The sequence below is a fragment of the Furipterus horrens genome, unplaced genomic scaffold (genome assembly GCF_987537825.1).
Source record: "Furipterus horrens unplaced genomic scaffold, mFurHor1.1.pri manual_scaffold_17, whole genome shotgun sequence".
NCBI lineage: Eukaryota > Metazoa > Chordata > Mammalia > Chiroptera > Furipteridae > Furipterus > Furipterus horrens.
The window spans coordinates 50,733,424-50,759,940 of NW_028327187.1; the positions used below are offsets into that span (position 1 = coordinate 50,733,424).

General features: G+C 39.6%; 1 protein-coding gene across 1 annotated transcript in view; it reads left to right on the plus strand.

Annotated features, from left to right (window-relative positions):
• The window catches only part of GUCY2F (guanylate cyclase 2F, retinal), a 188,000-nt gene that overhangs the window by 83,283 nt on the left and 78,200 nt on the right, over positions 1–26,517 (plus strand). Inside the window, 5 exon segments of the mRNA XM_090264055.1 lie at positions 5,387–5,704; positions 5,706–5,759; positions 10,181–10,266; positions 14,737–14,773; positions 21,959–22,090. Of these exon segments, the coding sequence (XP_090120181.1) occupies positions 5,387–5,704; positions 5,706–5,759; positions 10,181–10,266; positions 14,737–14,773; positions 21,959–22,090 (627 nt within the window).

Consider the following 26,517-nt stretch of genomic DNA (forward strand, 5'->3'; position numbering starts at 1 on the left):
GGTTTCATTTGAAAATTAAACCATGTCTGTGATATCATCAAAGATATTCAAGTTGCAGGCAAATAGAATTTCAAGTGCCTTGCAACTGGATGTCTTCCCAATAAGACAGTCTTACAGATTTAGAGACTTGTTTGTGGGGTATGTTACATAAATTAACACGTGTTTTTTGTTTTCAAAGGACATAAGCCTATGATCGCTTTACCTGAGTGATTGTCTGTACGCATAAGCCTCACTTAATCCTCTCTGCGGTGCTGCCTCCTGAGACTAAACGTTTTGGCTGAACTAAATGGCTGGGTTGGTGAAGAATGGGGTGGTCTGTGGGCTTCACTTTAAAACTGGTTTCTCTTTTCTATCCTAATGGCTTGGACAGAAAAGGCCCAGAGGTCTGAGTGGGGGAAAACCTAAACTATTTACCTCAGCCCAAACTAAGTATAATGGGCAAAAGGGTTTTGGACAGGTGAGATGTGCCTAGCACACCTTCTTACAAAGAAGCCCTTTTATTTTTTCCTAATATGTAACATTGAAAAATTAATCCCTGCCTTTTGTCATCTAGTAATTATGGAGGGAATGATGTCTTTTAACCCTTTTCGCCAAATCTGTTGCCCCCAGAACACAACAAGGACACCAGCCTGTTAAACCAAGCACGCCGTTGACTGGAGACAGCCAACTGACCTGGAGTCTCTACGATCCTTCCCCATGTGGGAAGGTCACCCTCCCCTCCACACTCCCACTCTTATTAGGGTTTTCTGGACCCAAGGGTAAGTAGGACTATGACCATGTCCAGCTTGAAGCAGCTAGAGGAGCTCGAGACCTTCGCCCATTGTCCTTTAGAAGATTACAAAGGGTCCTAATATTTGAGGGGTGTGGGATAGTTAATTTTTATGAACCAGGGGTATGGACTTAGGGGGGATTGCTGGGGGAGGGGGGTGCTGGGTGGAGGGGAGCAAGGGGGAGAAAGTTCGAATTGTTGTAGCAATATAATCAATAATAAAAAAAATAATTAGTCTCAAAAAAAGAAAAAAAAAAAAAAAGAAAGAAACACTACAAACCCTAAGGGAATGGTCAAAAATATTTCAAGCAATGAAAAACAAAGGCCTACAACCAAGAATACAGAAACACTACAAGCCAGAAGGGAATGGTCAAAAATATTTCAAGCAATGAAAAACAGAGGCCTAGAACCAAGAATACTATACACAGCAAGGCTCTCATTCAAAATGGAAGGTAAAATAAGGAGTTTCCTAGACAAAGGAAGACTAAGAGAATACATCTCCACCAAATCAGCATTGCAAGAGATGCTAAAGGGAATGCTTTAAGAAACATAAAAAAAAAGAGGAGAGGAACACAGATACAAAGGGAAATGAATAAATATATGTCAATAATAACCTTAAATGTAAATTGATTAAATGCTCCAATTAAAAGACATAGGGTAACAGAATGGATACAAAAACAGGACCCACATATCTGCTGTCTACAAGAAACACACCTCAAAACAAAAGATTTACAGAGACTTAAAGTAAAGGGATGCAAAAAAGTATTCCAAGGAAACAGACATGAAATAAAAGCTGGCGTAGCAGTCCTCATATCAGACAAAATGGATTTCAAAGCAAGGGCAATAAAAAGAGACAAAGAAGGACATTTCATAATACTTAAGGGAAAAATCCATCAAGAAGATATAACACTGATAAACATATATGCACCCCACATAGGAGCACCCAAATACATAAAGAATATACTAGAAGACCACAACAAGGATATTAACAGCAACACACTCATCATAGGGGACTTTAACACTCCATTACCAACAATAGACAGGTCTTTTAAGCAAAGAAACACCAAGGAAAAACAGGCATTGAACAACACACTGAACCACATGGACTTAAATGATATATATATAGAACTTTTCACCCCAAAGAAGAAAATATACATTCTTTTCAAAGGCACATGGGACATTTTCAAAGATAGACCACATGATAGGACAAAAAACAAGCCTCAACAAATTCAAGAAAATTGAAATCATATCAACCATCTTTTCAGACCACAATGCCTTGAAACTAAAAATCAACCTCATAGAAAAAAATCAAAGACATCCAAACTCATGAAGAATGAACAACATGCTACTAAATAAGGAATGGATTAACAATGACATCAAAGAAGAAATCAAGAAATTTCTGTAAACTAATGATAATGAACACACAACAGCCCAAAATCTATGGGACACAACAAAAGCAGTCCTAGGAGGGAAGTTCATAGGAATACAGGCATATCTGAAAAGGATAAAAGAATCTCAAGTAAAAAATCTAACCTTAACGCTACAAGAACTAGAACAGCAACAACCAACAAAGCCTAGGGCAAGAAGAAGGAAGGAAATCATAAAGATCAGAGCGGAATTAAATGACATAGAGACCAAACAAACAATTCAAATGATCAACAAAATTAGGAGCTGGTTCTTTGAAAAAATAAACAAAATCGACAAGCCTTTAGCCAGGCTCATAAAGAAAAAAAGAGAGAAGACCCAAGTAAGCAAAATCAGAAACGAAAAAGGAGGAATCATAGCTGATACCACTGAAATACAAAGGATTGTAAGAAATTCCTACAAACAACTAACAGTGTGGCAAGAAATTTGACAACCTAGAAGAAATGAACAAATTTCTAGAAACATATGACCTTCCAAAACTGAATCAAGAAGAAGTAGAAAGTCTCAACAGACCAATAACAAAGAAGGAAATTGAAACAGTAATCAAAAATCTCCCGGTACACAAAATCCCTGGACCGGATGGCTTCACAGGCGAATTTTACAAAACATTTAGTGAAGAACTAACTCCTACGCTCCTCAAACTATTCCAAAAAATCCAAGAAGAGGGAAAAGTCCCAAACTCTTTCTATGAAGCCAGTATTACCCTCATCCAAAAACCAGGTCAGGACACAACAAAGAAAGAAAACTACAGGCCAATATGATTGATGAACATAGATGCTAAAATCCTCAATAAAATATTGGCAAACAGGATCCAGCAATACATCAAAAAGATCATACACCACAGTTAAGTGGGATTCATCCCAGGGATGCAAGGATGTTTTAATATTCGCAAATGAATAAATATAATACATCACCTAAACATAATGAAAGACAAAAATCACATGATCATATCAATAGATGCAGAAAAAGCATTTGATAAAGTAGAACACCCATTTGTGATGAAAACATTCATCAAAATGGGAATAGAGGGAGCATACCTTAACATAATCAAGGCTATATATGAGAAGCCTGAAGCCAACATCATACTCAATGGACAAAAGCTGAAAGCATTCTCCCTGAAATCAGGAACCAGACAAGGCTGTCCATTCTCTCCATTCTTATTCAACATAGTGTTGGAAGTCCTAGCCATGGCAATCAGACAAGAAAAAGAAATGAAAGGCATCCAAGTTGGGAAAGAAGAAGTAAAACTATCATTATATGCAGATGACATGATAGTATACCTAGAAAACCCTATAAACTCCACTAAAAGACTACTCAATATAATAAGTGAATTTGGCAAAATAGCAAGGTACAAAATAAATATACAGAAATCTAAGGCATTTCTGTACACCAGCAATAAAATATCAGAGACAGAAACAAAAAAGAAAACACCATTTGCTATAGCAACAAGAAAAATAAAGTACCTAGGAATAAACTTAACCAAAGAGATAAAAGACCTGTACTCTGAAAATTACATAACATTGAAGAAAGAAATTAAGGAAGATACAAATAAATGGAAGCAAATACCATGTTCTTGGATGGGAAGAATCAACATCATCAAAATGGCCACACTACCCAAGGCAATTTACAGATTCAATGCAATCCCTATTAAAATACCAATGACATATTTTACAGACCTAGAACAAATACTCCAAAAATTTATATGGAACCAAAAAGGACCCTAAATAGTAAAAGCAATCTTGAGACAGAAGAACACAGCAGGAGGAATCACAATACCAGACATCAAACAATACTACAAAGCCGCTGTGATCTGAACAGTCTGTTACTGGCATAAGAACAGACATATAGATCAATGGAACAGAATAGAGAGTCCAGCAATAAATCCAGGAATATATGGTCAACTAATATTTGATAAATGAGGAACAGAAAATGGAGTGAGAACAGCTTCTTCAACAAATGGTGATGGGAGAACTGGACAGGGACGTGTAAAAAAATCAAACTAGACAACCAACTTACACCACACATGAGAATAAACTCAAGATGGATCAAAGACTTAAATGTAAGCAATGACACCATAAAAATCCTAGAGGAAAACATAGGCAGGAAAATTTCAGATATCCCACGTAACTGTATTTTCACAGATACATCTCCTGAGGCAAGAGAAATAAAGGAAAAAATAAACAAATGAGATTACGTCAAACTAAAGAGTTTCTGCTCAGCAAAAGAAAACATCAGCAAGATGAAAAGGAAACCAACCATATGGGAAAACATATTTGCCAATGATATCTCAGACAGGGAACTGATATCCAAAATATATAAAGAGCTTATATGACTCAACATCAAGAAAACAGACAACGCAATTAAAAAATGGGTGAAGGAACTGAACAAACACTTCTCGAAACAGGACATACAGAAGGTCCATAGACACATGAAGAAATGCTCAACATCACTAGCCATCAGAGAGATTCAAATAAAACCCACAATGAGATACCACCTTACACCAGTCAGAATGGCCATCATCATCAAATCAACAAACAACAAGTTCTGGCGAGGATGTGGAGAAACAGGAACCCTACTGCACTGTTGGTGGAAATGCAGACTGCTGCAGCCACTGTGGAAAACAGTATGGAATTACATCAGGAATACTAAAAATGGAATTGTTTTTTGAACCAGCAGTTCCACTCCTAGAATTATACCCGAAAAATCATATTGAACTAAGACAGGATAAGACATGGACTATGGGTTCACATTAGTTACAGTCTTGCCAAACAGACCTACCACCCTAGTAGTGCCACCGAAGTGATTTTCACCATGCATAATGCACCAGTAATTAGCCTGGTACATTTCCTTTGAGTGCCTCTTGCCCATTCCGTACATGTTATTTTAGTGCCTTTTATAACTCTAAGTTACTTCCTTAGTTTAGGGACATAATAATATATTGTGTATGACTTAGTTTGCTCATAAAATTGTCATATTTGATATGTTTAAAGATATGAAGGCCTGAGGGAAAAAAAGAAAAATTTAGTGAGAAACCAAGCAAGTCCTCAGAAAGAGTTTTTTCCCCTCTCTGGGTTTTCATAGCTCTCCCCCACACAGAGATGCACACCATTATAATGAACACAGGATTGAAATACACTCTGAGATCGCTCTAGGGTGTCTAGAGCTCAAGATAATTGTAGTTTTTGAAAATAGGTTTCACCATTGTTTGGAACCATCTACAATTCAATTTACCTTATCGCACAAGCCATGAATAATGCTATGAAAGAAAATGGATGGGCTAGTACTGCCAGCCTGGTTCAGCATTCCAGAAATATGCCGTTCTGTGGATTCAACCAGTTGATAAAGATAGATTCAAATGGAAATGGAATTTCAGAATATATAATCCTGAACATCAACTGGAAAGAATGGAAACTCCATAGTACTTACACTGTGGATACGGAAACGGAGCTGCTACGGTTTGGAGGGACTCCCATTCACTTCCCTGGTAAGAGGCTCCCTCCAGAAGATTCAAAAATGCTGATTTGCAGAAGGGAAGATCTGCCAAGGAGGTAATGGAAAATCACTGGTAGTCAATTTGGCTAAGTTGGGTTATAAGAGAACCTCTTTAGGGGAAGGCCTATTTTAATATTGGAACACTCAGAATCAATCATTTGCATTCAGATGAAATAAATACCTTGGCACCCTATGTAGTTAATTTAAAATAATAAGAACAATGAGAAATATTTTGCAGCCTTGAATAATGATCCACAATTTAATAGTTCACCCACTTGTTTTTTTTTAATATGCTTTATTGTTTATGTTGTTACAGTTGTCCCAATTTCTTTTCCCTTTGTTCTCTTCCACCCAGTGACCCCCCTCCCTCCCGTTGTCCGCCCCTCTTAGTTCATGCCCGTTGGTTGTGCATATAGTTCTTCTCAACATCTTCCTATCTACTCCACTCTCTCCTACTGTGCTTCTTAATTCCTGTACCATCTCCCTCCCTTTCCCTCCTCCCCCTCCCCACTGACCACCCCCCAAAATGTTCCCCATAGCTATAATTCTTTTCCCACTCTCATTGCCTACTTAGTCTACCTTTATTTCAATTCCCTAGCCTATGTTGTTGGTTGTGATAGTTTTTATTTTAATGTTCATAGTGTTGATCCTTCTTCTCCTAAACAAGTCCCTTTAACATTGCATATAACAGTGGTTTGGATCTAATGAACTCCTTCAGTTTTACTTTGTCCTGGAAGCACTTTCTCTGCCCTTCTATTCTGAATGACAATTTCGCTGGATTGAGTAATCATGTTTGTATGTTTTTGCTTTTCATTACTTTGAATATTTCTTGCCAGTTGCTTCTTGCCTGCAGAGTTTTTTTTTTTTTTTTTAAGAAATCAGCTGATAGTCTTATTGGGACCCCTTTGTACATAATTCTCTTCTTCTTTCTTCCTGCTTTTAAGATTCTCTCTTTATCCTTAATTTTTGACATTTTGATTGTAATGTGTCTTGGTGTGGTTCTCCCTGGGTCCAGTTTATTTGGAACTCTCTGTGCTTCCTGGACATGTAAGTCTATTTCCTTCCCCAAGTCAGGGAAGTTCTGCTTCATTATTTTTTCACATAATTTTTCAATTCCTAGTTCTTCTTCTTCACCTTCTGGCAGCCCTATGATTTGGATGTTGGCTCGCTTATAGCTGTCCAATAAGTTTCTGAGCCTGTCCTCATTTTCCTCACTTCTTGTTTCCTCTTTCTGCATTGGTTGTCTGTTTGTTCCTTCCCTATGTTCCGAGTTGTTGATTTGAACCCTGGTTTTCTTTCCCTTACCACTAGTTTTGTAAGTGTTTTTGTTCATTTCAGCAGGACTAGCCTTCACTTCTTCCTCATCTTCTTTAAGATCTTCTGTTAGGTCTGTAAGCATTTTTATAATCAAAGCTCTGAACTGAGCCTCAGAAAGATTTCCCATCTGCTGCTTCATTAGATTAGATATTTGCTGCCTGGTCAGGTGCATCACTGGGATCTCTATCATGATCTGTGCCATTCTGACAGTTTTGTGTTTACCTTTGCTTCCTGGGCAGGGCTGTCACACCTCCTATGCTATAGGGGGTGGAGCCTTGTGCACTCATCATAATCGGGCGACCCATCTCAGCACACTATGGCATTTTCTGCAGGGTATCGGGATCCAAAATGGATTCCTGCCATTTACTCTCCACTGAGAGACTGGGAGCCTCCTCCTCCATTCCCACCCCATCAAGGCCTCACAGTCCAAGGCAATGGAGGTCTGCCTTCCCTGGCTTTGGAATCGCAAGCTGACAGATCTGGTCTGCATCTGGGGGTGCTCCCCAGGCACTTCTCGCCTCCCCTTAAATACGGGTGTCTGTTCTTACCTCTGTCCTGCCTCCATCACTGCTGCTACCACGGACAGCACAGCTTGAACTCTCCTCCCCAGCTTCACCCCTCCTACCTGTCCGGAGGAGCACCACTTCTTTATAACTTCATACATTGGACTTCCATTTATTTTCTGGTACTTCTTGTTATTTCTGGCTTTACGGTAGTTGTATTCCTTCTCAGTTGTGGAGGGAGATGGAGCATGGCAGTCTAAGCTTCCATCCTGGCCAGAAGTCTCCTGTGTTTGTTTGCTTCCATGTCCCAGGGAGAGCTGTCGCTCCTACTACTTTGTAAGGGGTGGAATGTTAGGTATTCATCAGTAACAGGAAACCTGTGTCACCACGTTTTGGTATTGTATGCGGGGTAGTGGTCCGAGAGGGAATAATGCCACCTGCCCAGCACTCGCCCCCTTTCCAGGCACCTCTGTCACTTTCAGTCCAAACTGGCGCCCCTCTAGCTGCTGCCCTGGCCATCGTTCCCAGAGTGGGTGGGTCTTTGGGTGCCCCAGGTCCGTGGGGGCCCTTTAACAAGGGGACTCTGCTGAGAGACCAGCAGCCTCTGCCTCTGTCCTAACCCCAACTGGTTCACACAGTCAAAAGCAATGAGGCTTGACCTTCCCTGGTGCTGGGACAGTGAGCTGCGCAGTCTGGTGAGGAGCTGGGAACGCTCCCCAGGTGTCCCTCCTGACTTCCCAAAATGTGGAACTGCGCCTTCCACTGGGCTGCTGCTGCTGGCGCCACCACACCATGTTCTCTCCGCCCTGGCTCCGCCCCTCCTACCTGTCTAGATGAGTATTTCTTCTTTATATCTTTGTTTGCTGAACTTCCATGTACTTTGATTTTCTGGAACTTCTGGTTGTTTCTAGTTTTGAGGTAGTTGTATTCCTTCTTAGTTGTGGAGGGAGATGCAGTATGTCTGTCTACACCTCCATCTTGGCCGGAAGTCCTCACCCACTTGTTTTTTCATTAAAATCTTATTTTCAAGTTACAGCTTATATTCAATATTATTTTGTATTAGTTTCAGGTGGTTAGACAATTATATACTTTACCAAGTGATCCACCTGATATTTCAAGTATCTTCCTGGCACCATACACAGTTATTACAATACTATTAACTATATTCCCTATGTTGTACTTTTCATCCCATGACTATTATGTAGGTACCAATTTGTAGTTCTTAATCCCTTTACCTCTTTCACCCCTCCCCCCAGGCACCCTTTCCCCTGGTAACCATGTGTCTGTTCTCTATATCCACTAGTTGTTTTAAAAAGGACCCCACTCCCAGAGGGGTTACTCTATTAAGGGTAAGGCATGAGACTTCTCCTTGATCTTTTGAGGGCTTCTATTTCTCCCCCTGCTAGAAATATCATCTGTCCTTCCCTTGATATATCCAAATCCTGTCAGTCAGTTTCCGCTACAGAAAAACCATATTTACATCCTCTCCTCTCTGAAATCCCATTGAACTAAGTCTGTACCTCACAACTTAGCACAAAATTGCTTTTCAATTGTTTCTTGTATATTGATTGTATCTCCCCTCCCAAACACACTGCTCTTTGAGGGGAGGGAACATAGCTAATAATTCTTATGTCCCCAAGTGCCTGACGCAGTCAACATTCAATAAATACTTGTAGTTTGATTGACTGATAGAACTCCTCTGGCTTGAGGAAGAGGGGAAACTCCACCAAATCCCTAGGAGCCAAAGGGGAACTTTTGAAGGATCCATATTATTGCTATGTAAGTATATACCACAACTGCATATATTTGAAATAGACTTTTATTCTATTTTGCTTTAATATGACATAGTCAACTACCTCTTTACTCATGTCATCATATATTTCTACCTGAAATGTTAGTAACCCATCTAAATATTTAGATTTTCCAGGGGCCAATTTATATCCTGATGAAAACACTAATTATCAAAATAAGATTCACCCTTGAAGGACAAGTACTATATTTTTCATCAAAAACTCACAAGGGCGCCCTGGCCAGGTAGCTCAGTTGGTTAGAGCATTGTCCCAATATGCCCATGTTGTGGGTTCAATCCCTGGTCAGGGTACATATAAGAATCAATAAATGAATGCATAACTAAGTGCAACAACAAATACATACATATACATATATATATATATATATATATATATATATATATATATATATATATATATATCTTTCTTAAGTCAATAAATAAAAATTTTTAAAAACCCTCACTAGGCCTATAGGTTCAGGTAAATTAAAAAGGCCTTTTATTTTATGAAGGCAACAAAATACTTAGCCTTCATAACTGAGCTAACATATTTATTCTGAAGAACTCTATTGCTGTCCAACTTAAAATAAGGTACTCAAAGTTTTCTATTCATGGACTTTTCCCTCCAAAGAAATACCCAAATCAGTCTTAATCCATGTGATTTGTTATTGTCAGGGTGGTGAGTGGTTTTGTTTCAGAACAGCGAAATTGCTTTCTACGTCCATAAAGTCAACAAGACAGAATGTGCTGTAGAAAAATGAAATTTAGGTAGATGTGGCTTGATTTTAGAGTCACCAGAAAGCATGAGGAGTTGCTCTGTGGTGCCTTTTATTTACAGCCTTTCTTTGATAATGCCATTCTTCCTCTTTCTCTTGCTCTCTGCAGATTTTGACTCTTGCTGTTGCTGTGATGTTCTGCCTTGCTTTGCTCATAGCCCTGCTGTCTATTAATGGATTTGATTACTTTGTAAGGTACATTTTTGTGTTTTTGTATCTAAAAATATAAGCCTGTAATAACACTGTTAATACTGATTTCCAGAAAGTCATGTTGCAGTACAATTGCTTCATTACATGACCCACTGATTTCTTTTTTCCATAGTGATTTACCATCCCTACTAGCCCAATTTAGGGTGTTTTCATGACGTCAAGATTACCTTCCTCAGCTGTGTTGTGAGTGTTGCTGCCTGTGAGTAAATCTGGCTCTCAACATTATCATAAAATAAGATAACTAGTACCTTAAGGCTTATCTACTTCCTATCTGTGCTCCTTTTTCCACTGACAGCATCTTCTATCCCTAAATGGTAAGGACTTGTAGGAAATGGAGTAGAGGTATTTTATCAAGTTCCGAGAATTAGCTAGAATACAAGATTTAGGGATAGCGATACTAACTCACAAGATTGTAATGGGGATTAAATAAACTAAAATCCTTAGAACAATACCTGGTTCAGGGCACATCAGAGAAGGAAAACTCTGACTCCAAAAAACCTCCGCTGCCTTGCGGCATACCTCTTCAGGGGAAAGGCTAAGGGAGTAAACCCCGACAGAAAATCCGGAGCCGGAGTCCCTAAGGCGGTTTGACGTTGTAGTCAACACCGGCAACTCCTGCGGCGCACCTGAAGCCAAGCTGTATCGACTCCGTCTTTCCCTTGGACCCTTCAGCTGCGAAGAGAGGGGGTGTCTGCTGCATGGGCAACAGCAGACCCTCCATATCACCCTGCCCAGGCTCTGTAGCTTCAGCTTCTCTGGAGAGGACACTCCAGAGTCATCATAAGATGTCGATTCAACACGGGAGGAGACAGATACCGTGTCACTCCCGAGTTGGACTGCACAGCCATTCTCGGCGGTGCAGATAGACTCTTAAGAAGCTACACCATCGTCTCTCGAGACGGACGGCTGCCGACGACGACGACGAGTAAGTGCTCATAAAATGGCAAATTTCAACTCCTTCCCAGGCATGCGAGACTCTCCAGATGATTGTTGGAAGTTCATAATCTTTAGTTTGACACTCATGACTTTTGCCCAGGGTATCATATTCCAGATTTTTACTGCCTTTCTTCCTTGGACCAAATCTCTCCTAACTAATCATTATTGTCACCATTATTTGTCTTCCTCCCAAAGGTCCCTTGATAGGTGACCAACTATTCTCATAAACTAATCTGGGATCAGAGATAAATGGATGAAGATGGCTTAATATGACACCCTTTTCTTATAATCTTTTCATTTTAACAATTAGACCCTCCCCCATACTATAAGGTTGGTGCAAAAATAATGTCCTATTTTGAGGCCTATTTTAAAAATGAAAAAGTCCATGATTATGAAAATATTTATTCGTTGACATAATCTCCTTTGCTTTCTAGAACCTCATTCCATCTGTCAACTAGCTTATAACTGCCACGCTTGTAAAATTCTTTAGGTTTTGAAGCAAAATACGAATCCAACTCATTTTCAACCTCTTCTCTTGATGTCAACCTAAGACCATCAAAATTGTTCTGTAGTTCCCGAAACTAGTGATATTCAGAAGGAGCAAGGTCAGGAGAATATGGAGGATGAAGCAATATTTCCCAATCAAGCTCTTTGAAGAAATTTTTGGTGAGTCAAGCTGTGTGAGGACAAACATTATTATGATGGAAAATGACACCCTTTCTGTTGACTAAGGAGGGTCGCCTTTGGCTCAAAGCTGCTTTCAAATGATGAAGTTGTTCACAATAAATATTAGCAGTAATTGTTCGATTGTTGTCTAACAGTTCATAATGGGTAATTCCCTTCATATCCCACCACACACTCAACATGATCTTCTTTGGATAAAGTCCTTCTCTTGGTTGTTGAAACCTTCTTCCTCCTTGACTGATCCACAATCGGCAGCATTTAACATTATGGTAAAGGATTCACCTCTCCACCTCTCAGCACCTGTAACAAGCCTACCTAGAAAAGGTGCCTGAAGGTGTCACGAAAGCAATGAATCACAACAAGCAACATGCTGTTGCAGATTCTCTGGAGACAGTTCATGTGGGACCAATTTTCCAACTACTGAAACCTTTCTGATCCTTTTCAGTTGGTGTGGCATTGTTGTATGGGCTACATTAAATTGTTCTGCAAGTTCCCTAGAGGTAATGGTGGGGTTTTCTGTGACAACAGCTTCCAAAACTTCAGAATCAAGTTTTTTGGATGGCCCTCTTTTGGCTTGTTTTTCAAACTGAAACCAACACTTTGGAAATGGGAAAACCACCTCCTGCAACTTCTTTCAGTCACTGAATCATCCCCATAAGTGCTCTGAATAGACTTTGCTGCTGTACTTGCATTGGCACCTTTATGAATGAGTAGAATATTTTTAATGTGGTCTTTAGATAGGACGAACATGGGTGCAAGTATTGCGGATGATTATAAACAATACTTCAATAATCTGAAAAAATAAGGTATAAATTAGTCACTGTGACATCAAAAAATTATAAGAAGAGGCACAACTTTAATAAATACTATCTGAAAGTTTCTTTTAAAAAAGTTGGACATTACTTTTGCATCAACCTGAGAGTATGATTTAGGGTGAGTGAAAAATGCAATCAACTACAACTATCCCACTTTATACATTCTACCCAGCAAACCACACATTTGTTATCTCTTTGTAAGGGCAGTGGTCCTGTCAGCAATGTGATGCAAAGTTGGTAAGAAATGGAATGGAGCTACTTTGGTGAGTTTCAAGAAAGACTATCTAAAGTGTATGAGTAGCTGTATAAATTTTGACCAGACACTAAACTTCTCTTGGCCAGATTTTTCTCATTTTAAAATAAAGGAATTGGATTAGATGATCTTTAAGAGCCCTTACAGCTCTAATAGTCAAATGACTGTGAGGTCCTGGGTTGAAACTATAACAGGTACAGCTCTTAACATTTAATATGTTGGCATTTCTATGAAAAAAACACTATGACCTATTCTCCCAGAATTAGAAACTTGATAAAGCCACAGAGAGTAGTAGGTGGCTTATGAATTGGCAAAACACACTTGATAAATGTTAATGGCCTGTGGCACCAGGATATTACTGGAGAAGTTAGACCTTGGTCCTTGAGTTTGGCTAAGAAACAATTCAGAGCCAAGAACTCTGGCGTAAGAAGTTTATTTAGAAAGTCACAGAGATAGAAGAAGTGAGCCATAGAAGAAGTGAGCCAGCTTGCTGTGTGGACTCAGGAAACATGTTACAGAGCAAAAGAAGTACCCTTGGAGCTTATGAAAAAGAAAGGCAAAGGAAATGAGCCTGTGGGAAGGAGAGGAGGAACAGCACGGGTGTATTTCAGAGAGGGTGAACATTGGGTCCTTCATATTAAAGGGTTTTTATCTGTTGTCCAAAGGCAGAGATTTTAGAGGATATCTCAGGGGAGGATCTCAATACAATATTCATCAGCTTTCTATGTGTGTCCTTTAAGGATTATGGCCTCTAATAATTGGTCAGCACCAGGGCAGGGGGTTATTAGTCATTGCAGCTGGTCCTGATGTCAGCCATGGCATCACTTCATCTGGTTTTAGTGCTTCTCTGAGCCTGGGAAACACAACTGAGGCCTAGATGTTATTTCTAGATTGACTAAAACTGTCTCTGTGGTCAACAGACCCTAGCCTTTGTTCCTAAGATGATTTGATGTGGGCCAGAACCTCATTGTACTGGGAGCTTAATGCTTAATGGAGGAGTCATGCAAGGGCTTGTATGGGAGTTGTATGAGGCTATTCTCAAGCCCCCTTATTACTCTCCTAGGGGGTTTAACACATGACTAGTGACATGCCAGGGGAGGAAAGGTCATAGGAGTCTCTGAACCAGATGACCAGTGATATGAAAGGTCAGGGGGTCTAAATTATATGCCAGTGATATGCTATGGGATGAAAGGTCACCCTGGGGGCAAGGTCCCGTCCTATAGTACTTGTTTTCCTAATTTTGCTCATTGCTAGGCACCCGGGAATTTCTGTCCTGATAATATTCTGTACCTGGCCTCTCATTTATACTCTACTCTTCTCTGTCTAACTGCCTACAAATCAATAAATACATTGCTTCAAAGAAATTTTGACTTCCGGCCAAGATGGAGGTGTAGACAGACATACTGCATCTCCCTCCACAACTAAGAAGGAATACAACTACCTCAAAACTAGAAACAACCAGAAGTTCCAGAAAATGAAACTACATGGAAGTCTAGCAAACAAAGATATAAAGAAGAAATACTCATCCATACAGGTAGGAGGGGCGGAGTTGGGGCAGAGAGGATGCGGTGTGGTGGTGGCGGCAGCAGCAGCAGCAAGGGCAGGCGGGCAGAAAGCACAGTCACACATTTTAAAAAGTCAGGAGGGACATCTGGGGAGTGTTCCCAGCTCTTCAGTGGACCTCACAGCTCACAGTCCCAGCACCAGGGAAAATCAAGCCTCATTGCTTCTGACTGTGCAGACCAGTGGGGGTTGGGGTGGAGGCAGAAACCGTTGGTCTCTCAGCAGAATATTCTTGCTTAAAGGGCCCCCACAGTCCTAGAATGTCCACAGACCCACCCACTCTGGGAATGATGGCCAGGACAGCAGCTAGAGGGGCACCAGTCTGGTGCAGAAGTGGGAGAGGTGCCTGGAAAAGGGGTGAGTGCTGGGCAGGCGGCATTGTCCCCTCTAAGACCCCTCCCCCACATACAGTGCCACAACGTGGTGAAACAGGTCACCCTGTACTGAGGAATCCCTAAGGCTCTGCCCCTTTAACAGAAACAACAGCTCTACCTGAGACGCAAAAGAAAACAAACACAGGAGCCTGTCAAAATGAGGAGACAGAGAAATATGGCCCAAAAGGGGAAATAGATCATGGTTCCAGTGGGAGAACTAAGCGACAAGGAGATAGCCAACCTAACAGATGAGGAGATAGACAATCTAAAAGATATGGAATTCAAAACACTGGAGATAAAGATGCTCACAGGCTTGGCAGATATGCTTGAGTATGGCAAATGCATAAGAGAAGAAGTGAAGGCTATGCTAAGTGAAACAAACAAACAAAAAAAATCCACACAAAACCAATGGTGAAGAAAAGAAAACCAGGGTTCAAGTCAATGATTTGGAATATAAGGAAGAAAAAAACAGTCAAGCAGTGCAGAATGAGGGAGCAAGAATTGAAAAAAATGAGGAAAACTTCCCAAATTTTGTGAAAGAGGTGGACATACAGGTCCAGGAAGCATGGAGGGTCCTGGGCAAGCTGGACCCAGAGGGGACCACACCAGGATGCATCATGATTGAGATGCCAAAGGTGAAAGATAAAAATAGAGTCCTGGGGGCAGCAAGAGAAGGGTAGAGAGTTGCCTACAGGGGGGTGCCTATAGGACTATCAGCTGATTTCTCAGAGGACACTTTGCAAGCAGGAAGGGGCTGGTAAGCAATATTCAATGTGATGAAAGGCAACCTGCAACCAGGATTACTCTATCCAGCAAAACTATCATTTGGAATGGAAAGGCAGACGAAGTCCTTCGCAGACAAGGTAAAGCTAAAGGAGCTCATCATCACCAAGCTATTATTACATGAAATGTCAAAGGGACTTACTTAAGAAAAAGAAGATCAAAAGTATGAACACTAAAATGACAACAAACTCACAACTATCAACACCTGAATCTAAAAAATAAAAACAAAATCCAACTAAGCAAACCAGAATAGGAACGGAATCATAGATATGGGGATCATTTGGAGGGTAATCAGCTGGGAGCGGGTAGGGGGAGAAATGGGGATATGGTGCAGGGATTAAGAAGCACAATGGGTTGGTACAAAATAGACAGGGGGAAGTTAAGAATAATATAGGAAAGGGTGAAGCCAAAGAACTTATATCCACAACCCATGGACATGAACTATGGGGGGTGGGATTGCTGGAGGGAAGGGAGGTACTGAGCAGAGGGGAGCAAAGGGGAAAAAATTGGAACTACTGTAACGACATAATCAATAAAATATACTTTAAAAACAGAAAAAAAATTTTATTCTGTGACTGTGACACATGCCTACTCCCAACGGAAATTTAATGTCTTTAGCTGCTGTCAGAAGAATAAACTAATTTCATTCAATCAAGAAGATTCCCTCTTTAGGGAGATATGAGTTTTAATAGGCTCTGGATACCCAATGCCAAAACCTCCCATGGTAAGGTGGAAAATGGAGTCACTCAGCTGTTGGTGTTATTTGTCAACTTCTTCCCCCCCCAACCCCGTGCCAAATGACTGGTCTCACTGGTCTTTCCCATTGAATGAACTGGTTCTTTGGGCTTAAAGTGAGCCTCATTTGCAATTCTTGGTAAGGGAAGGAAAAAGAAAAAAGAAGCATGGAGTTGGGGGAATTTCTTTTGGAGCTTGTGGCTGAAGGAGAAAGAAGAATGGAGAGAAAATTGATTGGAGGGGGACATGATTAGAGATTAAAATGATTGGAGAGGAAAATGAGTTTGAAACTATTGGTACTTGAAGTGGTCACCAAAAACTTAGAGATGGGATAAAAGCATGTCATTTTTCAGAGTCACTTGGTTCTTGGTTCTTCAGCTAACAAAGCACAAAGAATGCCTTCTCTTTGATGCCAACTTCCCCTCTCTCTGCTCACACCTCTGCAATAAGAAGAGATGCGTGGCTGATGAGTTTCTGTAATAGATGGTGATTACTTGCATGGGAGTGACTCTCTGTATTTTCCTTTTCTGTTTTTTGAATGTTTTAAGTTTTTTTTTTTTCAGAAAGAAAGACATGCAAAGAACCCAACCACCCCAAAACAAAGGATTCTTTGAGCTCCTCCCTTCCCCCTCATCTGAAACAGATTGCCTCTCCTTTCTGTAAGTCTCTACTGTGCTTCGTTATACTAATACTAATGATCATAATGATAATAATGAGCCCTTATACTTTCATAGTGCTTCATGCTTTTCAAAGCACTTTCACATACATTATCTCATTTGATTTTTCAAAACAACTATATAAAAGCAGATAATGCAAGGATAATTATCTCATTAAATAGATTTTTGAGGACACTGGGGCATGAAAAGGGTAAATTATTTTTCCAAGGTCCTCTGGCTAATTAATGACAGAATATGAACTGCACCTCAGGTTTTGGATTGAGAGTCCAGTTCCCTTTCTACGTGAGTGTATTCTGTGGCATGATTATTTTGACAGGTGTACTTGCTTTAAGACAATTCACTACACATGTGAAACAGATAAGTTAGGGAGTGATGCTTTACTTTGCCAAAAGATTCATGGGGTCTACCCAAGAAGTTACTACCAGGTTCTTTTAATTTTCTCTGCAAGGCAGCAGCTCCCACAGTGATAAAGGACATATTTGTTGGCAGACAGTTAGAAACATATTGTTTGTTTACAAACCAGTGGAATCACTGAGAAAAACTGACTGGGTTGCTGGTACTTAAAGCTTCAGTGACACTGCAGATTTCTTAAAGCAACTTAACAAAGCACTTTGATTCAGTGGTTGTTTTCCTCACTGTGACACTCAGCTTTAGTACATTCCATAAGGTGACCATTAAGGACTTATGGAAAAAGTAAAGTCCGACTGTAGCTGTCAGACCTACAAATAGAACAAAAGCAAACAAACAAACAAACAACCACATGACCTAATTCAAGATTTCCTCCAAGTCCTCAAGTCGACCCATCAGCTCAACCGAGATGACTGCCTGGCTATGTGTTTAGGCATCATAAATTCCTATGTGTCTAGTAATTGATTTGTAAGAAATAATTACATTCACTGCAAATTAATGGGCACTTGGAGAGAATTATGTTTAAACCGTGTCTATGTAATGCTTAGACAAAAGACCAATTCAGTAAAAGAAAAAACAGTCAGCCCACTTGTTTTGAATTATGTAGACAAAGCTACCAACTGATTGAATTTTTCCAACTTTCAAACTGTTGCTTTGGCAATGCGTAGATGCAACTCTGCAAGACAAATGGTCTTGTGGGCAGAAATCTGGGCCAACATCCAGACACCAAGGATTTGAGTTCTAATTCTGCCTCAGGCTAGGGGATCTCACACAATTTGCTTTATTTTGCTTTTTTTTTCTTTAATGGGTTTTTATGTCTATAAAATGAATATTAGTGATTTTTGACCCTGGTATTATTAGAATATACATTATAGCACATTAGAAAGGGTGTTGAGGTCTTTAAAAAAGTTTTCAGAGGTGATGTTTTGGAATGCATCCTTGGAACAAAGCTAGGAAAAGAGAATGTGTGGAGAAGAGTTTTGTCAAATATAATTAGTAGTAGGATAGTGTGCCTTTATGTGCCCAGTCTATAGCCAAAATAAAGAACTTAGTCTTTTCAAATTCTAGTATGGTGCTGACAGGAGGTAGGGAGAGGATGCAAACATGTCATATTATCCCCATATGCTAGGTATGAGAATTAATTATCTGTGACCAAACTGATCATTTGCCTAAATATGACACTGAAAGTTGTGCTTTAACTAGTTGGCTAGATGAGAATGGATTTACAGGGTAATAGTCTATGCAGTTGGAATCAAGTAAAATGTCCAGGTGTTTGATATAATTTTAATTACAACACTAAATCTTACTTGTTTAAATCATCAGATCTTGTTGTAAAGTTTATATATTCCTGGAAATGTATTGTTGAATGCCAAAATTATTACTCTGACTGAAAGCCTTATTCCACCCTCATGTCATAAAAATATATTGATAACAGCCTATATTCTTGAAGCCACCAGAGAATCCTGAGGTAGTGGAATTTTTCTGGATTTGCCACACTCAATATGCCTTGTATGAAAGTTCCCACCTTAGTTAGAAAGGGTAGATATTGAAGTGCAAGCTCTAAAGCAATCCCAATATATAACGCGATACAAAAAGAAAAAAAATCAATTCTGTGACAAAATATTTTTATCCGGAAATAGATGATTAGTAGTAAAAGCAAATGGCTAGAAGTTATTGTACAAAGGTAGCAATATAAGATACAGTTTTTGTCAAAAGCAATACATCTATTTTTTGCAATAAATTTATTTTTAAAATCCTTACTTCTTTGGTGGTATCCATGTCAAAATGACAGTTCATGTAATTTGCCTAAGTGTTTTGCCTCCAAAATGTCAAAATAATAAACATTGCTCAATTTTGGACTGAATTAGCCTTTTCTTTGTACAGGCCTTGCAATAGTCCAGTAATGTCTGTAAAACCTCCACCTATGCCTTCTCACTTTTCTACTGAGGCACAAAATGTATTTAGTTTCCATACTGGTTCTCACTAAATCACTATAAATAGTAGAATAGTGCTTCCTTCATATGAACAAAGTGCTGAGGAGTTTAAAATTTTGTTAATTATGACAGCAGAACTTTTCTTTCACTTGTGCATATATTTTGACATAATGATAGAAAAAAAAATTATCACCATTTTTTTACCATGAGTGAGAAAAGTGAATAGCAACAGAGCTTAATAGCCTTATAGAGAAAGTTCTTTTTATTTTTATTTATTTTTACTATTTTGGCTCAGATCAAAAAGGATGGCATTACCCCATGAGAACATACTTCTTGGCCTCCAGGTCCCTTGTGGCATTTGGCTTGTATCACAGGTCCTGAAGGGAAAAGATAGGGGGCTATACATTTTCTTTAATTGCTGTGTGCCCTGGCTGGTTTGGCTCAGTGGATTGAGCGTTGGCCTGCGAGCTAAGTGTCGCTGGTTCGATCTTCCAGTCAGGGCACATCAGAGAAGGAAAACTCTGACTCCAAAAAACCTCCGCTGCCTTGCGGCATACCTCTTCAGGGGAAAGGCTAAGGGAGTAAACCCCGACAGAAAATCCGGAGCCGGAGTCTCTAAGGCGGTTTGACGTTGTAGTCAACACCGGCAACTCCTGCGGCGCACCTGAAGCCAAGCTGTATTGACTCCGTCTTTCCCTTGGACCCTTCAGCTGCGAAGAGAGGGGGGGTCTGCTGCATGGGCAACAGCAGACCCTCCATATCACCCTGCCCAGGCTCTGTATCTTCAGCTTCACTGGAGAGGACACTCCAGCGTCATCGTAAGATGTCGATTCAACACGGGAGGAGACAGATACCATGTCACTCCCGAGTCGGACTGCACAGCCATTCTCGGCAGTGCAGATAGACTCTTAAGAAGCTACACCATCGTCTCTCGAGACGGACGGCTGCCGATGAATGAATTGCTGTGTAGTCACAAACTTGCAGCTGGCTGTGTCTAATAAGTCAAGAAGCCAAGCCAAGAATTCCATGAAAATGGAATGTCTGAAAGTGTAAATTCTTGGTGAATATAGAATTAATTCAGTCCAGAAAATTTAGCAGGTTAGTAGAAGTCAGGTCAGGAAAGGACATTTTTAGAGGAAAGTGAAGCTGAACCCCAAATGTGGATTTTGGCAGATTCTCTTGCTTTTTCCTTTGCCCTTAGTAGAGAGGTCTATATCTCAATGTACGGGTCTAGGTACTGCTGCTGAGGTAAGGAAATAATTAATAAAAGGGAAATAGATTTCTCTCTGGCCTTGCTATAATGTAAGAGTGAAGAGTCAAATTTTACAACTTGTCTGAATCTTGAGCTGTTGGAATTTCAACACATTAGGGGCTAGGCATAGTCTACTATTGCTCCGGGACTTTGTTAAAATCTTATCTTGGTAAAGTTAACTTAACATAGGGCTAAAGCAAGTAGTGATCGTCAGTTTATCAAATACCATTAAGGGTAGAGTGAGTGAAAGTACTTAAAATTAAATTTTATTGGCAAGCAAGAATGAAACAGCATGATGTGATAGAACACAGGACCAGTAACATCTACATTCTTCTTCCAGTTCCTATGTCCCTCTCTAGGTCTTTGGTTCCTCATTATAAAATGAGGGTGTTAGAGTTGTGGGTGGGAGCTGGCCTAGACAGTATCAAATGTAACTGCTAGCTCTGAATTGCTCTAATTCTAAAAAAGGCATATTTGGATACATGGAGAAAAATGTGAGGAACCTGTTGATTTATTATTTCTTCATGTGAAACAAGTCTGCAGGTTCAGTTGTAGATAAAGTTGATGAATATTGAAGGTTAACATAGACTGTAGATAACTCTTCCTTTTGTCATTCAACTGTGCACTTCCTACCCCTCTGTTACCAAACTTATGTGTACAAGGAATAGGGAATTGGCTTTTTTAAGCATTAGACTCATAATCATAGGCAGATGATCTACTAACTTTCTACCATTTTATTGCTTTATGGGATACCTTCTGCCATTAATTTTGCATCCTAAGCAGAGAAAACAGATGCCATTCAATATGGCATAAGAACAACAACAACAAAGCCAGGCTTGCAAGTCAGAAGGATGGTACTGTCCTAGTTCTGCAATTGCTTTCTTTCAAAATGCTAGATTTTTATCTCTTTATCATTTTTGTCTTTAAAATGAGGGTCCCAGATTAAACTATGACTAGTGTTCTTTTTTGCCTTTCCAAATCTGTGATTCTAATCCTCTCTAGGACATGGAAGTACCTACAAATCTTTACTTTTCTTTGGTGGTATATAGAGTTATAGTATGGTACCAATCTTGGCCTAAAAATAAGTACTGGGGATAGGAAAAATTAATCAATCTTATGTTTACTGAGTGTAATTAATATAGTTACTTTCTTTGGAATAAAAAAGAAAGAAAACAGCTAAACACACTGTCTATACCATAGCTCAATACTCTTTCCTAAATCATGAGAATTTTCTTCATGAACTGTTTTCTAATCCATTCACAGAGAGAAAGCCATGCCAGTGTAAGCTTCTAGATTACCTCAAAGGTCCAAAGTGGGAGGTCCCCAAGGCTCTCTTTTTGTTCAGCGAGTCTAACTCCAGCTACTTATGAAAACTCCAACATGGCGATTTATGAGGTAGAATATCAGCTGCTTTCTAATTTGTTGCCTTCTCATGTTTTAAAATGAGGCAGTGATTTAGGATTTACAGTAGTCCCTCTCTATATTGCGGTTCACTTATCGTGGCCTCACTGTATTGTGGGATTTAAAAAAATATCATATTTAATTATTTATTGCATATTTTTCACTATATCATGGGATTTTGCAGTACTGTATACGTATTTATATGCGTAGTATTTATGATTTTAATGATTTTTGCCTCAAAGTTTTCCAAAAATATATTTAAAAATATAATAAATAATTCTAACATTAACATAATATTAAATTGAAATAAAATATTGCACACTGTTTCCAGTATGTAATTTTTTTGTGGACTAAAACATACATTACACTGAAAACGAGATGTATGCTCCAGCTCATTTGCCTACGTGAGATTATACATGGCACACGATTGGCTGATTGATGGAAGGCAACAACCCAGAGCATTGTCTTGTGTATCCTGGATGCTGAGTGGCTCAGTAACCATAGCTTCAGTCTGTCTGCTATCCCACACTGTGTGCATACGTTCAGCATCTCTCCTTGTCCACTTCACTCCTACCTCTGATCACTGTGTGTAGTTTTTCTCTGCAGTGTTGTGTTTTGTGAAATTTTCCTTAAAGACTGAATTTATTGCAAGCCCTACAATGCCACCCAAATGTTCTGCATCTTCTAAGGATTCTGGCAGTGCACCCAAACATCAGAGGAAGATGCTTACCATAAAACAGAAGGTGGAACTTCTTGACATGTTGAAGGAAGGGAGAAGCTTTGTGTCTGTTGGCCGCCATTATAGGATCAATGAGTCTACAGTTCACTACATAAAGAAGGATGAGAAGAACATCAGGTCTATGGCATCACTGACTTTCAACAAAATAGCAAAGAGGATGGTTACTTCCCGCAAGAAGATCACTGTGAAGATGGAGTCTGCATTAGCTGTGTGGATAAATGATTGCAGAAAAAGGAATATCTTGCTGGATACAAACACCATCCGGATGAAGGCCAAGCAACTGTATGATTGTTTAGCAGCAAAAAGGGATAATCACGATGGTGATGGAATGAGGAAGGGGTTGATGACAATGACGCTGAAGCAGGAACTTTGAATGCTTCTCCAATCAGACCAACCCCATTCAGTGCCAGCAAGGGCTGGTTTGACAAATTTCAGAAAAGCTTTGGACTCAAGAGCATACCTCTGCGTGGAGAGGCTACCTCCGTGGATAAAGCTGGAGCTGAGGAGTACGTGAACAACTTGTTCGGAGACATCATCAAGGAAGTTGGCTATAAGCCCAAACAAGTTTTCAACATGGATGAAACGGGCTTATTCTGGAAACGGATGCTGTTTTGCACTTTCATTATGAAGGAAGAAGCAAAAGCCCCTGGTCTCAAGGCCCCAAAAGATAGGGTAACTTTAATCATGTGTGGGAATGCTGTGGGCTTTATGATAAAGTCAAGGCTTATTTATAAGTCCAAGAACCCAAGGGCTCTAAAAAACAAAAATAAGAATGTGTTGCCTGTGTACTGGATGCACAATCCTAAGGCTTGGATCATGAAACTTCTCACGACTGATTAGTTTCATTAATGTTTTATCCAGGAGGTTAAGGTTTATCTGGCAGAGAAAGGCCTTGATTTCAAAGTGCTTCTGATAATGGGCATTGCTAGAGGCCATGCTGTCGACCTGATGTATGATGGCGTCCAGATAGACTTCTTGCCGCCGAACACCACATCTCTCATTCAGCCAATGAATGAAGGTGTTATTTGCACTTTTAAGGCGCTCTACACCTGAAAGACCCTGCAAAACCTCATTGAAGCTACGGACTCTGGTGAAGACTTCTCACTAAAGGTGTACTGGCATGAGTACACAATTGCATCATGTCTCCAAAATATTCAAAAGGCCATAAAGGAGATGAAGAGTGAGACTTTGAATGCCAGAAGTGGTCCATGATTACAAGGGATTCTCTCCTGATGAAATCCATCACTCTGAGGTGGATAAGGCTGTGAAACTGGCAATAATACTGGGAGGAGAGGGCTTCAGTGACATGACTACTGAAGCCATAAATACCCTAATCGATGTGCACTCTCAACCATTGACAGATGAAGACCTGGAGGAGCTAAGTCAGCAAGTGAAGAAGAGGATGAGGAACAAGATGAACAATGGGTTGAAGAAGAGAAGGAGATTGGCCTAATGCTTGATCATCTTGTAACCATGGCCAGAATGACCAAAGAACTTCAATGAGTGGCTGAACACTGGGACACCCATGTGGTTCGTTCATTGCAGTTTGCAAATTCAATCGACAGCGCCATGTCAGTTTACAAAAACATTTTCAATCAGAAGAAGAAGCAGCAGCAGCAACTGCCCATAACTATGTTCATCACTCAAACGAAGAGGTCGGTTACGCCTACACCTTTAGTGGAAGTAGAAGTTACGGTCGAGGCTGAAGACATTACTGCACCACCTGAAGAAGCACCTGATGAAGTGGTGCCTTTAGAAGGGTTGTAATGCTCTTCCTTGCTGTGCAGTACATTCATCTCATCTTCATCACCTTCATCATCATCAGTACTGCACAGCTAATTCATCATCTTCATCATTGAAGTTGTAGTATACTTCACTGGCGAATACCCATATAAAATTTTACAGTACTATGTACATAGGTTGTTAAAGTTACGTAGGTTTAAGAGTATAGAATATGTTTAAGAACAGAAGTAGTGTTTATAAAAGTGTGGGAAAGGTTAATAAGGGACTGGGAATGGTTTATATGTGTGTGAAAAGGGTTTATAAAGCCTTAAAATATATATAAATACTAAAATGTAAGGTTCCTACTTCGTGGATTTTCACCTATCATGGGGGTGGGTGTCTAGAACATAGTACCCATGATAAGTGAGGGAATACTGTAGTCTGTTGGCAAAATATTCATACTTTTGGCAAGTCTTTTCAGTTTTTTGTCTGTTATGCCTTTATAAAATTATTTGGTTGACATTTTTGACAATGATTTTCTTCAGCAACTAATCTACTTACTTATAACTTCATTGATTTTTCAACTCCATGTATTTACTATGCATGTAGAAAAAGCTGTGAGACCCAAATACTTAACCATGTCACCCCTACCAGAAGATATAGATAAAATAATAGAAGAAATGACTCTTTAAGTCAACTGTTTATGGCAAGATGTCTAGATAAATGTTTGTGTAGAGTAGGGTTTGGGTAAAGCCTTCTCTTCAAATGCTAGTTGTTCTTCTTATACCTGTCATCCTATGGTATTATTGAAATAATAATTTTTAAAATTATTCATTCATTCTTTTAGCCTGCACTGACTATTGGAGTAACAGGTTACCTTCTGCTGTGTAAAACAGAAATATTTTTATTTCACTTAAGTTTCTATCTTTCAGGCTTTAAGAAGACCACCTCTGACCCCTTGTTCTAAGATATTGGAATTTGGCAACCAGAAGAAATCTTGTATCAGTTGGAGAGATGAAATGTTTCTTCTCAGGAGGAAAGAGCTAAGCAGGGGGTAAAAGGGAAACTAGGCTGCCTTTCTTTCCCTCCTAAGTGAGGCCATCCCGGTGTGCTTTCCTTGTTTTGTTTGAAGATACTCTCCAAAGCATCAAACATTCTCAACTTCAATAGTAACTACAAAGGAAGTCTAAAAGAAGACAGAATGGGTTATTTAATTGTCTACCACATTGGGTTTTCCAAGTGAATGCTCTCATCCATTGGCCAAATAACTGACAGGTACCTAAAACACCAAAATTGATGTGGTATACATTTGCTCAGTGTAGCTGAATGATTTGACTTAAATTTGTGGCAAGAAACCTCTGGCTCTTGCCTTGAACTTAATTTGCTTTAAGTATAAACTTGAGGTATTGGGGAATTGACAGTTCTACTCTCTTAAAGACTAAAGATAAGATAAACACATAGCTTTGGATGTCAAATTGTATGGGCTAATGACTTTATACATATATTGACACCTCTAATATTCTGAAGTAAATCTCAATTACTTAAGGCAATCTCTTGGTTTTTCATCTGTAAAATGAGGGGTTGAACTAAAGTCTTAATCTTGGTTGCTTATTAGAATCTCCATAGGAAACTTAAAAAATACCTGTGCCCCGGCTCTGCCCCTAGTAAGTTTTATTTATTCAGTATAAGGGTGGGTGTATTTAAAAGTTCCTCTATATGTGCAGCCAGAGTTGAGAATTGCTGGACTAAGAAATGTCTAAAGACCCCGTATGGGTTGGATATGCCATGATTCTCTGATTCTATGGAAGAATCTGTATGTTTTATCTGGTGGAGTTGGAAAATTATAGTTTAGAATTGAGAAGGAAAAAGAAAAAGAAAAACATTTTTGTGTAATTGTCCTTTAAGAATCCATCAGATATTTCCTCATTTGGGACCAAAGCAGATAATTCAGTTAGTTCCC